The sequence below is a fragment of the Xenopus laevis genome, chromosome 9_10L (assembly GCF_017654675.1).
Source record: "Xenopus laevis strain J_2021 chromosome 9_10L, Xenopus_laevis_v10.1, whole genome shotgun sequence".
Taxonomy (NCBI): domain Eukaryota; kingdom Metazoa; phylum Chordata; class Amphibia; order Anura; family Pipidae; genus Xenopus; species Xenopus laevis.
The window spans coordinates 71,315,976-71,330,919 of NC_054387.1; the positions used below are offsets into that span (position 1 = coordinate 71,315,976).

At 38.8% G+C, this 14,944-nt stretch overlaps 1 protein-coding gene across 1 annotated transcript in view; it reads right to left on the reverse strand.

Annotated features, from left to right (window-relative positions):
• LOC108701341 (lymphocyte antigen 75-like) overlaps nt 1–14,944 on the reverse strand; it is a 37,792-nt gene that overhangs the window by 16,798 nt on the left and 6,050 nt on the right. Inside the window, exons 3-17 of the mRNA XM_041576134.1 lie at nt 14,731–14,901; nt 13,112–13,276; nt 12,919–13,029; nt 12,085–12,222; nt 11,761–11,946; nt 11,293–11,447; nt 8,095–8,202; nt 7,655–7,743; nt 7,405–7,571; nt 6,028–6,221; nt 5,729–5,871; nt 4,736–4,817; nt 3,705–3,776; nt 1,186–1,279; nt 103–138 (exon numbers count right to left, since the gene is read on the reverse strand). Coding sequence (XP_041432068.1) covers nt 103–138; nt 1,186–1,279; nt 3,705–3,776; nt 4,736–4,817; nt 5,729–5,871; nt 6,028–6,221; nt 7,405–7,571; nt 7,655–7,743; nt 8,095–8,202; nt 11,293–11,447; nt 11,761–11,946; nt 12,085–12,222; nt 12,919–13,029; nt 13,112–13,276; nt 14,731–14,901 — 1,911 coding nt within the window. The remainder of the gene's footprint in view (nt 1–102; nt 139–1,185; nt 1,280–3,704; nt 3,777–4,735; nt 4,818–5,728; nt 5,872–6,027; nt 6,222–7,404; nt 7,572–7,654; nt 7,744–8,094; nt 8,203–11,292; nt 11,448–11,760; nt 11,947–12,084; nt 12,223–12,918; nt 13,030–13,111; nt 13,277–14,730; nt 14,902–14,944) is intronic.

Consider the following 14,944-nt stretch of genomic DNA (forward strand, 5'->3'; position numbering starts at 1 on the left):
TATTTGTTTTGCCTTTACATGCAAAAAACTAGAAAAGTCACAACATACAGTCAGTAACACTGTCTAATCACAAATTCAAAATAAAAAATATTTTGTGGTTACCTGGTATATACCATTCAGGTATCTTCAATGGTGTTCCTAGAATATTTAAAGAGTTTATATTTAAATTGATTGAGAAAGGAAGAATACACAATGATCAGTTAAAAATATCACATAAAATTAATGAGCATATACAAAGATACCTGTCTATTAAATATATAGCAGTTATAAAATTATGCTAAGAATCCTGCTTTAATAAGAATAATTTGCTAAATAAGTGGCACTTTGCCTGGTTTGGTTATGTAAGTAGTGAGCTGAATTGGGCTAAGCTGGCCATTCAGCCCTTAGGCCACATGGTGGACTTACACAGAACCAACAGCCAATGTGACTTCTTGACCAATTAGTATCTCACTGGTACAAATAAGGAAGGGTATGCTTTGAGGCTTATACATGGGACAATAGACAGACAAGATTGGTTAATTTGGCAGCCAATAGCTGCCTGCATATGGACACACATACTAAAAAGTTTCCAGAAACACACCTGCCAAAACCAGAGTGCTCTACTAAATAGCGGAGGCCCACCTGGGCGGTATTTTCAGCACTGACTTTGCTCTGTAGATGAGGCTAATTGAGACAAGCATACCCCCTTTAACTATATCATTATTATCAGTGCTGCTCTAGTAACCTTCATATTGGATAAGCAATTGAACAAGCAGACGCATGAAAAGACATCAAATAATTCTTACTTTTATGTAAAATAAAGAACAATTATGCGTCTGACAAAGATGTCTAACCTTGGCCCTAAAGCTACAGTACCTATCTCTGACATATATTCTAGAAATGTAGAAATGTACTTTGCATTGCACACAATAAATTGGACAAACAAACATTGTGCACCACTCTGTATTCAGCCCTGGAAAGCTTTTGGTTCGCATGTTACTCAAAGCATGTTACTCAAAGCTGAGGAGCGTAGGATGGAGAATACATGGTACTAGGGAGTCCATATAGCAGTGCTCTGCTTTGAACCTTGGGCAAGATTTCAAATTTGTTGGAAAGTGCAGATTGCCCCTTCCAATGTTACAGCATCAAGTGTCCTCCCCCTACACTGTACTGCAGTTATTCATACAGTAAGCAAATCAACCTTACCTTTAGGAACCTGGCACACCCACTCAAATGTGACATCGCACAGGAACGATCTGATTTCATAGACTTGTCTGTTCTCCCAACTGCCATAGTATGGCTGATACACATTAATAGAAAAGAAAAATATATAAAAAATAATTTAATAGGGCTGGATGATTTTAGGCAGTAAAAACTAGATGAGGAAAATTGGAATAAAAATGTTTTTTGGCTACTGGGGTCAGCGACTTCCATTTGAAAGCTGCAAAGAGGCATAAAAGGAAGGCAAATAATTAAAAACACTAAAAAAAATTGTGAACACCAATTGTATTGTTTCTCTGGTTAACAACCCCTTTAAGGCTAATCAACACCAAGTGAAGGGCATATTGCTCTAATATGGTGATCACTGCATTTTTGAGTGATATGCATAGACATTTACTTTGAGTAGGGGATACATTTTATGTCTTCTGTCACTGTCTGCCATTACTCTTAGAATTGCATGGAGGAAAACTGCTCCACCTACTCCTAATTCAGTGCTATTTTTTCCATGCTATGGACAGAATATTTGAAAAATCACATATAACGAGCTCTCAAGCGACTGGGCCACATCAAATGGGCCTCCAGTTGCATAGCCCTGATCTACAGAGTAGAATGCTGAGAGGGCTGGTTGTATTATTATCTAATGACATTGTAACAATGTCATATTCCATGGTGCTAAATATCTAAGGTAGCTATAGCATCTTTTATCTATATGTGTGTGTATGTATATCTCGGTATGCAAAACACATACACATGCTCATATAGATACAATAGATAGATATATGATAGATAGATGACAGATAGATAGATATATAGATAGATAGATAGATAGATAGATAGATAGATAGATAGATAGATAGATGATTGATAGATAGATAGATAGATAGATAGATAGATGAAATAGATAGATTGATAGATGATAGATAGATAGATAGATAGATAGATAGATAGATAGATAGATAGATAGATGAAATAGATAGATTGATAGATGATAGATAATAGATAGATAGATGATAGATAATAGATAGATGATAAAATGATGATATACTGTATAGATAGATAAATTAAATAGACAGACAGATAGATAGACAGACAGACAGACAGACAGACAGACCGACAGACAGACAGACAGATAGATAGATAGATATCATGGACTGATAAGGCCCTGTGGGAGGGAGATATTCCCCACTGGCCCAAGGACAGTTTGCCACATCCTATTACCTAGTGCAGAGCTGTCCAACTTCTGTGGTAACAAGGGCTGGAGTTTTTCTAGTCTATATGGTGGAAACCAGTAATATCCACTCCCTGTTTTTAGACCACACCCACTTTAAACCACAGCCATGTTACCCGATGTCCACATTAATAGCACACCAAAAAGCCAAATGGTTGGTGCTCACTGCAGGGATATCACTCATATGTGAAAAAAGTTGTAATTTATGACATACCTTTTAATACTGTACATATACCTCCTCCTCCCCCTGTGGATAACACCCCCAGCACATGATTAAATCCATTAGGGTCCATAACAATAATTTTCAAATGCTAACAAATCCCCAGAACAAATATCAGGCTTATGTTCCACAGGCAGAGCAAGGCACACACAGGGAGCACAGGAAAGGAAGGGTATGGCAAACACAGGCAGAGTATGGCACACACAAGGACAATAGGACAAGCAAAGTATGGCACACACACGGAGCATAAAGCAGGCAGAGTATGACATATGCAGGGAGCATAGGGCAAGCAGAGTATGACACATACAGGGAGCATTAAGAAGACAGAACAGAGCAGGAGACAGGGAACCCCATCAGGACCACTCTAAGATGTGCTACATACAGTGACGCAATGCTTGTGCCCCTCCAGCAGTTTTTATGAGTGTGAACAGGTGAATGTGGGCAGTTTCAGTCTGGGTCTCAGGTGTGAACAGTACAGGGCTTTAGGGGTGTTAACAATAGAGGTGTCACAAGTGTGAACAATGCAGGGGGGGATTACATGTGTTAACAATACAAGGGGATTACAGTCTGAATTTGAGGTTTAAACAATGCAGGGCCCAGTTAATCTCTGCAGTGATACCTTTTAAATTTACACATGATAAACAGACACAGCAGGCAGACTTCCATGTGGAGGGCCACACAAGGGGCCGCATGCAGCCAGCGGGCCACCAGTTGGACAGCCCTGACCTAGTGTATTATCAAGGAGGGAACATGTACGCAGTCTCTTTCTACACTCTAAATCTGGTCATACATATTAAGATCCACTTGTTTGGTGAGGTCTCCAAAGGCTAAGGTTTGCCCACCTATGTGTAGAAATGTGCCAAATGGATGATAATAAGGGCCTGTATAGGCCTGTCTAGACATATCAACATACCAGTGCTATTCTCATCCAATGGGATTTTCCAACCTTCTTGACAGATAAGTGGCTGATTTTTGGTAAAATATCTGCCGGTGAAGGCTGTGGGGAAGGGCACATGTATGGGCAGAGGTCAAAAAGAGTTAACATGAAAAACAAACCTTAAAGGCAACACAGTCTTGAAGATCGTGATCATCTTCATTAAAACCCAATGGCAAGACAGCATCAGACACCTTGGAAAAAAAAACATACTGTCAGTTTATGGCTCATGGAAATGTAAAGATAGTTATACACCTTGTACAATGTAGACTGATCCATGATTTTAACTCATATTTTCATCTTCTGGGCTATCTTGTACAGCTGGAACTTGCTGCACCCTGAGAGGAGAACATAACAAGCTAGAAATATTTGTTCCTGAGCATGTACAGGGCCGGATTTATATACCAGGTTCCCAGTGCTGTTTTTCGCCCCGTCCCCTCCCCTTCCTTTGTGCACATGTGCAAATTTTCAGCATCGGGTTCAGAGTATGGGGGATTGGTGCACAGGAAAGAATTGTATCTTCTGCAAATCCCCAGTGCTTCCGAACCAATGCGGGTGTGGTTGGGTGGCATGCTGCCCCCATGATATTCTGCCACCCCAGGCCTTGGCCTTTGTGACCTTTCCACAAATACGGGCCTGAGCATATAGGCTGATCCCAGTTCTTAAAGGAGAAACAAATCCTTAGTTTGATTAACTTGTGAACCCTATGGGCTGATGGGTTGCTAATGGCAACTTTTTCTATGCAAATTTGTTAAATTCAAAAATACAAATACAAAAGTACATATACATAAAGCAGTTTATGTATTGAGGGTTGGAACTTTTCTCTCACTGAAGGATTTGAACAAAAAATTAAAGATGTTTGTGTTGTTACACTGTGGAATTCACTGCCATCTTAGCTGGACAGAGGGAGGTAGAGTGTAACCCCCTCTTGTAAAATATAAGGATATTATAAGTTACCGAGGAGTGACATGACCATATAAAAACACGAGGCTGAGGGGGGTACTTTATTTATTATAATACACAAATATCAGTGAGTCATGTGACAGAAATGACATCAGAACTCACTGTTTATAACTGATGACATCAGAACTCACCGTTTATAAGGATATAATTTACAGGATATTCATGGCTTTTGTGTATTATATTAACTTACTGGCCGTTCGTCACTCCATTGCCAGCTTTCGTGCAGTGTTGGGTTCCTTTTATTTAGTCCAATCCAAACCCAAGAAGGTGTGCTGGGATGAAAAAGAATGCATCATATTAAAACTAATGTAATCTTTATATGGTTGTAGAACCACCTGATAACAATATAGAAATGATTATAATGTTATATCTCATGTACTGTAAACTGTGTATGATTTAAAACAGTAGATCGGTTAATCGTAATTCCTGGTTGGTTTACTAGTAAAGGAGCATCAATAACTCAACAGTTACATACAGTAAATCATTCCATTCTGTTCAGTTGTAAAATTATTCCTCTGAATCTCCATATTATTGTACCTCTGTCCAGTCAGATTTCTGTCAAAGTATACCATGCTATTTTGAATGGAAACAAGGATATCACTTTCAATGTCCAGTATAGAAACAAAGCAAAACCCTCTTACAGATCTTGTTATAGTGGAATCTAAAGCTTTTAAAGGAGAACTCTTAAAACAAAGAAGAAGGCCAGAAATGCTACACATTATGTTTTGGCTTCTGTACCAAACCCATGGTAACCACAACCCTTTAGCGGAGCTCCATGTCTCTGAAGATGCCCCCAGTAGCCCCTATCTCCTTTCTGCTAACTCCCAGCATATATTTTAGGCTGCTGTCAGTTACCTGAGCTCTAGGACTGACCTATTCAATATAATTATATGAATCACATTTACAGTACATGGCAGTTCAGAAACCATGACATATGCAGTGTCACTGGCACTCAAAAAATTGCCAAACACGGAAGAAGCTGTTTTGGACAATTTTGAAGTTCTGGAGTATTATTATCATAGGGCTGCTGACTGTTTCTTAATCCCTACGTTATTATGATGGGCAATCCATCTGCACTGATTTTTTAAGTTAGTTTTTTTGAAAGCCAGTTTTTATTAATCACCTTTGTAATGCAGTATGAAATTGCTGACCTATTATAAGCAAATAATAGGTCAAAGATTACCTTGTAGCTGACATTAAGAAAGCAGCAAATGTTTCCATGCTCTTCTCATTTGTAAAGCTGGGAAGGTGTCCTCCAAATTCTTCACAAAATCCTTCAGCCTCCTCCCAGGTCCTTTTCCTTAATATTTTTTCTCCTTTAAACAGCTGCATAAAAAGCATAATTAAAACACGGGGCTGTGTTCTGTGCTGCTATGTATAGCTTTTCTTGTATTAGGGTGTCCACCTTTTCTTGATGATGAGATAATTAATAAAGACTGTCTTAGAAAACAGGTAGAAAGAAAGCAAATGAATGGTGCTTACTTTGTAGCAGAACAAATCAGATGCAGAATACCAGCCCTCCGGACATGTTTCCATGGGTTTTGGCCTAATGTCTGGCTTGGCAGATCCAATTCGTCTTTTGCAGATGGATTGAGCTTTAAAGGTTTTACAATCTTTGACTTCCCATTTACCAAGAGATGGCCAAGTTCCCATTGCAACACATCCACCACGTGAAGCTTAAACATAGAGCAACCCAAGGAATAGAAAATACATTACTTGAAAGGGTCTAAATCAACACACAAGCTTTACTTTATATTTATATTACATTAGTGGATCTTGAGTTGTCAAACCGTAAAACAGGGCAGTACAGTAGTATCCCAAAAGAATACCATTAGACCATCCATTATTTTGTTCATGTAAATACATCATTTATGACCACAAGTGCAATGTTCCACATTAAATTTCGAATGCAAATCACCACTTTTTTTACCCATAATGCTGTCAATCAGAGTAATAATGCCATTTGCATGTTATACTTTTCTGCATGCTTGCTGCCTGCCTTACTGATCCAACCTGCTGTAGGAATTCTGGAATTACCACCACATTCAGGTGGTAGCTCCAGGGTTCCACAACTTTAATAGGAGCACTTGTTCATGATTTAAGCAGGCCACAGACGCAAAGATCCGATCGTATGAATCAATGTACGATCAGACTTTCCCATCTCCCGACCTGCCACTAACCATTCCGACCAAATAAAGTAGTTAAAGAAAAGATCAGCCGATGTTCTGCCCCTGACAGCAATCGTACAATAGACAAAGCTAGTGACAGTCTCGCACTGAAAATCGTACGATCGGCAATACACGCAGAGATATTATCGGCAGCCGACAAAAATTTTTTAACCTGTCCGATCGACCAAACGACCAATCTCCGCCAGATGAAAAATGTCGGGACTCTCCACACATGGTCCGAAAATCGTACGAATCCTCGATTCGTACGATTAGATCTTTAGATTAGATCTTTGCGTCTATGGCCAGCTTTAGTAGGAGGCAGGAGGGACAAAATTGCTCTTGTGCAAGGAGCATACTTGGAAGCAAGTACCTTAGATGAATTGCATCAATAATTGCAACATTTGAAATTTAAAGCTACCACACAAGTGTCTGCTTTCATAATTAGCCCTTATTTGTATTTCTCAGCATAATGCAATAAAGTTAAATTTTTCATGCCAGTGTAACATTTGTTGTGATAGACCATGATGCTATGCCTTCAATGAAAATAGATTCCTAAACCAGTAATGTTTTGGAATCCCTGCTTTATAACGTTATATGCCTTTCTTTATAATCCCAAAGTCACTGGAGACAATTACATTCTTAGACAGGTCTAGGGAGCTTAACATATTGCATTTATGGTACATCTTCTTACCTGGCTCAAGAACGTTCCAGTTAGAGTAGGTCATGTCCTGTTTCCCTTCTGGTGTTTCCCACCAATAGTCTCCTGTTTGGTTTCTGTCTCTTAAGCTTGTCCAGAAATATTTCCCATTCAATTTCTTTTGGTTTTTCATTAGGTAATTAAGGAATTCTTGTTCAAATCTAACAAAAAATATGTATATATTAAATAAAATATTGAGCAATTTATAGAGGGAATGATAGCAGTGATCATTGATGAACTTTACTTGTTGGTCACTGTGAGATTGCATTTTGCTCCAAATGGCACTTCTTCTGTGTCAACCAAATAGCAGGAATCACCGTGTCTTACCCAGTTCTAATGAAATGAATGACATTGATATCAGGAAGGTGATATTCAGGAATAGATTAGAAACAATACATTAATTACTGACAACTTGTCAATGTTTGTTGTAGTGTGCACAGGGTTGGGACTGTAAGGTCTTTTAGAGAATGATTTCACTTGGGTAGAAACTGGCTAGCTTATGAATGGAACATATCACAAGTATGAAGTTCCACTTCAACTTGAATACCACAAGTTTTACTTTTGTGCTAATTTTTTTTAGGACATTTGTCAGTGACTCAGTTGTGAAAGCAGGAAAGATATTAAATCTATCTTGCAAACCTTTAAGGCACACAAAAGTGAAAGGATAATAACTTAAAAACTTACTGAATCATTTTGGCATCCCTTGTGAGTTTTGGTGTCATTAATCTCACCCTTTTTCTTACAGATATATTTGAATTCTTCTTTACAGGATTTAACGTGCCAGCGTCCGGACTGTGGGAGGAAAAAAATCGAAATCACTGTGAATTTCCTACTTAAAAAAGAACTAAAGCTTAACTAAAGAAATAGCTAGAAATGTTGTACATTATGTTTTGGGGTTCTGTACCAGCCCAAGACAATCATAGCTCTTTAGCAGTAAAGATCTGTTTTTCTGAAGATGTTCCGAGTAACTACCCATCTTATTTTCTCCTTATTCACTGCACATGCTCTGTGCTCAGGGCCGCCATCAGGGGGGGACAGGGGGGACAAGCGTACCGGGCCCGGGCATGAAGGGGGGCCCGGCAGCGCTGCATTTTTTGAAGATCCGGGCCCCCCTTACGAGCGCCCGAGCCGTACGTCTTGCCTGTTGCGTGCCGAATGCGGAAGTGCCGAAAAGCCGAAGCCGATGCGCCGAAAAGACCCGAAGTCACGGAAAAAGCCGAAGTCCCGAAGTCACGAAGCGCCGAAAAGACCCGAAGTCACGAAAATAGCCGAAGCCGAAGTCACGAAAACAGCCGAAATTGAAGTCCTGAAGCGGTGAAAAGACCCGAAGTCACGAAAGGAGGCGAAGTTGAAGTACTGAAGCCATGAGTTCAATTCTACTGAACACCAGTTTGTGTTTTTTTTTTTTTTAATCCCCTGGCCACCAATGTATTATTTTAATATTCTATAGGCCCCTGCCACCAATCTTTTTTTTAAAACTTTTTTTTTGGGGCCCCAATTTTTTTTTTAACTCGTAAGGGGCCCCTTGCCACCATTGTTTTTTTTTTTTTTAAAAAAAAATTAATTTTCTTTTTGGTGGCCCCAAATTTTTTTAACTTGTAAGGGGGCCCCTGCCACCAGTTTTTTTTTCAAAAAAAAATTATTTTTTTTTCAAATTTTTTTTGGGGTCCCAATTTGTTTTTAACTTATAAGGGGGCCCCTGCCGCCAATGTTTTTTTTTTTTCAAAAATTTTTTTTTTTTTTTCAAATTTTTTTTTGGGGCCCCAATTTGTTTTTAACTTATAAGGGGGCCCCTGCCGCCAATGTTTTTTTTTTTTTCAAAAAAAATTATTTTTTTTTTGCATTTTTTTTGGGGCCCCAATTTGTTTTTAACTTATAAGGGGCCCCTGCCACCAATGTTTGTTTATTTTTTAGTTTTTTTTACATTTTTTTTTTTTTGGGGCCCCAATTTTTTATAAGGGGGCCCTGACCATCAATAGCTTTTTACAACTTGTGTGTGGGGGGGTTACTTTTTTAGCGCTGATGTCTGTGTGGTCTTTTAACTGCGATGTGGAGTGGGCGGGATATGGGGTGGAGCTTGGTCGTCAGTGTGGGCGGGGCCCAGGGGGCCCCAAAAATTTTGTTGTACGGGGCCCCGTGATTTCTAATGGCGGCCCTGTCTGTGCTGCTGTCACTTACTGAGCTTAGGGACTTTCTCAAAATATACAGTACTCACAGAATATATATTTCACAATACAAAGCTGATATTACAGCCCAACCTCATTTTCTTCTTGATAATTTGTGACAACCCCTAAGTTTAGCTTCTCAACAGCTGCTCAGAGCCCACTGAGCATGTGAGTGTCAAAGACACTTTCCAAAATGGTGACCCCCCTGTGACAAGTTTGAAGTCCTGGATCATTTTTGCTGCTGAGAAGCTGAAACTTTTGGCTGGTGCAATAAGTTTATAAGTGCATTTTTAGCAATATTAATATTTAGTGTTTAGTTCAACATTAACATTTCCTTTTTGTTCCAGCATGGAAAAGTATTGTTTGAATCCCGCTTTCCAGCATGTGATTGGCATTGGGTAGTGAAGGGTTTGAATGAGTGATGGTGCTCAGTGTTGCTGTGTTGTGAGCACTATCATCCTGTAAGAAATAGCCATTTTTGGTATGCCATTTACCTATATTATATGTATGTCATATTTATATTTATGGGTTATCCACTGTATATAAGAGTTGACTTCACAGTCAGGCTTCCAGGTACCTTACATTTCAAGTCACATCCTTACCCAAATTATAGATATCAAAGGGTTTTTTGGGGATGGAAGGGAGGCTGTATGTTGCTACTGGAGCCATATAACTCATTTCTGTATGTGAGAATACAACTGGAATGGGCAAGTTGGGGGTTTATCTTGGCATCTTATCAGTTGGGAGGTTTGCTGTGAGGGCAGGTATCACAAACCAGGATTAAAGAACACTGGACAGGAGCAGCTGGGGAAGCAGCCTGGAGAGCAGTCTGAGAGAAGACAGAGGAACCATGTGAGGGGGATCTTTTACATGTGAAGAGAGCAGGAGCTGGCCAGACTGGAATGAGAGGAGCAGCAGCCAACAGATGATCAGAAAGAAGCTATGTGGGCCTAGTGGTAACAATGTAGACTTATATAAAACATTTTTAGCTGTAAATACTGTTTTGTCTGCCTGCTCAAAATAATCTAGTAAAGTGTGAGGTATAATATATTATTAATATATCATAATCTTAAAATCCCATTGAACAGAATAGCGTTCTGCCACAGCATTGTTTGAAGTCCCATGCATGAAGTTTTAAATAAAGTGCAGGTATAGAAACTGTTATCCAGAAACCCATTATATAAAAAGCTTGAATAGTGGCAAGGCCACCTCCCATGATGTCCATTTTAATCAAATAATTCACATTTTTAAAAAGTATTTCCTTTTGCTCTATAACTATAAAACAGTACCTTGTACTTGATCCTTAGATGTAATTAATCTTTATTAGAGGCAAAATAATCCTATTGTTATTTAATATTGTTTAATATTTAAAGGCTTTTTAGTAGACAAAATATTGTGATTCAAATTACAAAAAGACCCCTAATCCAGCAAAACCCCAGTCCTGAGCATTTTGGATAACAGATATTCTGGATAGCAGGTACTATTTCTTAGCAAAACCCCATCAACTGTATTGATAGAAGAGACCATTTACAATATTAAGCATAATCAACCTATGAGAATCTTAGAAGTGACCATGTAGTCCCGTTACCATTTCATATAGGTCTCTGAACTCCAATGTATCTTGTAATATCCTTATATTGGATATACCAGGCATTAATCACAATGCCTTGTGGTGCAAGGTGGAAAATAGGAACAGTTTTTGCACTATGCTGATTACCTTTCCTGAGAAAGAGACACAATGAGTAATGGAGTTGAAGATATTAGTTGGTTCATTGTGATCCCAGTAAGTAAAGTCTGTTTTTGTCCCATCAGACCATTGAAAGAATGCTGGGAAAGCTTCATTTTTAAGCCCTGACCAAATATCTTCACTTTCTGAAAAATAAGAAAAGTGAATCACTGTGTGGCAAAACAGCAGGATACTTGCAGGTACAGGTTAATTTTGGTTACCCAGGCCAATCTAGACCATAGATGTGGATAGTGGTCTATGATGAGATGTCTGTGGAGATTATATATATATATATATATATATATATATATATATATATATATATATATAAAGCAGCCAATGGCAACAGGTTAAGCAACCCTTGCTTTTTTTTCATTATGATAGTAGGGATTTGTTTTGTAATATAATTTATGAAGTGTAAAAGTGATCATTCATGTGGCAGTGCAATGCTGAACATACCGTCCTGAAATGTTGTCACCACCATTTCTATATCTGCCAAGGAATGCATGCTGATAAGATCCGCTCCTTGCTTCTTGCAAGACGGCTCAGCATTGTTCCACTTGCTCGGTGAATGCAACATATAACAAAACCCATTATATGGAATCCACCCTGACTCACACTGGGTATGAGAATAGTACCAGTCATCTAAAATACAAGCAACAGATTATAACCAGAAAGTTACATTGGAGGCTTAATTTACGTACCATAGCAGTTCTATGTGCTATTGTTCTGTGCTAACCCTGCAGCTGTCTGGTGTAGGTGTCTGTAATGTAAATACTTTACCTTTAGATTCTGAGCTGTTCAGGTCTTTCTTGCATATATATGGCAAAGCTTTTTCACAGAGAACATTTTCCATTAGGCCAGTGTTTGTATTCAGTATAGCGCAGTTTCTGTCATCCAGAAGTGAAAAGCGGGCTCTGTCTGTGTATAACAAAATACAATTACAGGGGACAACAGCAACTGGAATGTATGGTGCCCACTGGGGCCTCACCATGATCTGCATTCAAGGCTCACAAATTACAGGCATGTCCAATGGCACTCCAAGAGCTTCTTATGACCCTTGCATGCCTTAGATCAGGGGTCCCAACCTTTTTTACCAGTGAGCCACATTCAAGTGTAAAATAATATTGGAGAGCAACATGAGCATGCAAAAAATTCCTTGTGTGCCAAATAAGGGCTGTGATTGGGTATTAGCAGCTCCTATGTGAACATATAGCCAACAGGAGGCTCTGTTTGGCAGTAGACATGGTTTTTATGCAACTAAACCTTGCCTTTAAGGCAAGAATTAAAAAATAAGCACCTGCTTGGAGGACACTGGGAGCAGCATCCAAGGGGTTGGAGAGCAACATGTTGCTCACGAACCACTGGTTGGGGATCACTGCCTTAGATCATAGAGTCATAGACATTATCATATGATATGATGGTTTTATTATAATAATAAATGTCTGAAATTTTGCACAATTGTCCCACTGCACAGGCTATCCTAGACAAAACTCCTCTTCCATACATTAGTTCCCCAGATCCAACCTCTGTCTGGCAAAGCCCACTCATTTTTTAGCCTGGCCTACAAACAACAGATATTTCATAGGTATGTGAATATGCATATTTTTCTAATACCTTTATCCCAATTAATGAACCTCAGAGGTGTATTGTCAGACCACTGCCAACCCCCAGATGTATCTAGATGGTTCAGTCCAGTCCACATCAAATCAGGAAAATCCTTGTTATCTGCCAAACCAAACATTCTAAAATTAGAGCATTTTATAAGGTAACTAATACCATTGTTAAAAGAAAATATTCTGTAACTTACCAGTTAAAGCCTGCAGTTCTTCAGGGCTAGAGATGCTTAGTAAATCAGCACCTTGGCTCTTGCAGGAAGTGTAGGCTTCCTTCCATGTCAGGATGGAATCCATATTGTACTGGTAGCAGCTCTGAAGCTTTACATTCTGTACCCAGCTTTCCCGACAGCCACTTACTGTAAATCAATGTAGAAATATTATGAAGGAAAATTGTATTCAATTAATTTAAACAAAAATATATTACAGGTATGGGATCTGTTTTGATTGCCTCTTCAAGGAATCAGGAATATTCATTTACAATAAAATCAAATAATGGTGGATGAAATTCCCCCCAGATTATTATTGTACAGGTATGGGATCTGTTATCCAGAAACCTATTATTACAAATTATGGATCCAAACTAAGATATAATGAATCCTTATTGCAAGTGAAACCAGCCTGTTTACATGATTTTCTAGTAGACTTAAGGTCTAAAGATCCAAATTGCGGAAAGATTCAATATCTGGAAAACGTACACCAGAAAACAACTTGCTGCAAATAAACCATAAATAGCAAATATTGCAAGGTCTACAGATGTTATTTAGCTGTTGTCCCATTAACATTCTCTTGCTTCAGATTTCTATTTATTCAAATAAATCGGAGCTCCTATATTATTTCCATCCCCTTTAGCATTGCCCATAAAGGGTCATTAGTGGGAAAATATTGGGTATTGTGCATGTTTTTTTACCCACAATAGAGCATTTTTCTGTAATTCCAGTGGAATTTTGCTGATTGCAGCTGATGCATCTAAATTAATAATGTTGTTTTTCTCAATGTGAATCAGGCTCAATTGGCTTCATAATTTTCTAAGTCTGGTTGTTGTAATTTCTGGTGTTCGGTATGAAGAGTGTTCGGTATGAAGAGTGTTTGGTATGAAGAGTGTTTGTTTGGTATGAAGAGTGTTTGGTATGAAGAGTGTTCGGTATGAAGAGTGTTTGGTACATAGAGTTTTCGGTATGAAGAGTGATGCATGCACCCTATTATAACAGAGCAACTGTGCTGTGGTTTGCTTATCCCTTACATTTGGACTGTGTGTGAATTAGCACTGGCAACAAAGCAGCACCCCATCTTCTAATCTTATGAGACCATTTTCTGAATGTCAGTGGCACTGAATATGTTCAGGCAGGTTTTGTAAATTTAGGGATTATCAAACATTAGCATAAAAGGAGGTTATACACTATCTGTTATAGCAGCTGATAAAACAGGACTGAGTACTGAGTAAGGAGAATGCATGAATCAATTTTCTATTGTTAAATTTATTATATTTATATATTGTATACTGTTAGTCAGTCCCTAAGCTCATGTAACTAACAGCAACCCAGAGCACATGAATCAGAGGCAAAGATGATTGGGAGCTACTAGGGGCATATTTACAGGCACAGAACGTCACTGCTAAAGGGCTGTGTTGGATTCAAGCAAATAAAGGAGCCCACATTAAATGTAGAATTTCTAGTACAATTATTTGTTGAGTCCTAGTTAAAGACTATCTTCTGACAGGTTGCTAAGCAAACTCTGCATCTATTACATTAAGCCTAAAGAGTTTTATGTACTGATACTCTGGAAGAACAGAGTTGCCTGGAAGAACACTTGCCTGGTTTCAAGCAATATCCCCATTTTCCATCTGTATCGTAATTGCTGGTGGTGGCACACCATTCTTGGGTGCCATTCACCTCCTTGATACAGTCATGGTGCCAGGTTCCATTTCTGAGAAAGGGAAATTCACAGGGTTTTCCAGCAGAGTTTCCTTTGTTAGTATATGTTGCTGCAAAAAGAAAGCAAAAATGCTGCAAGTTACACTAAGCGCT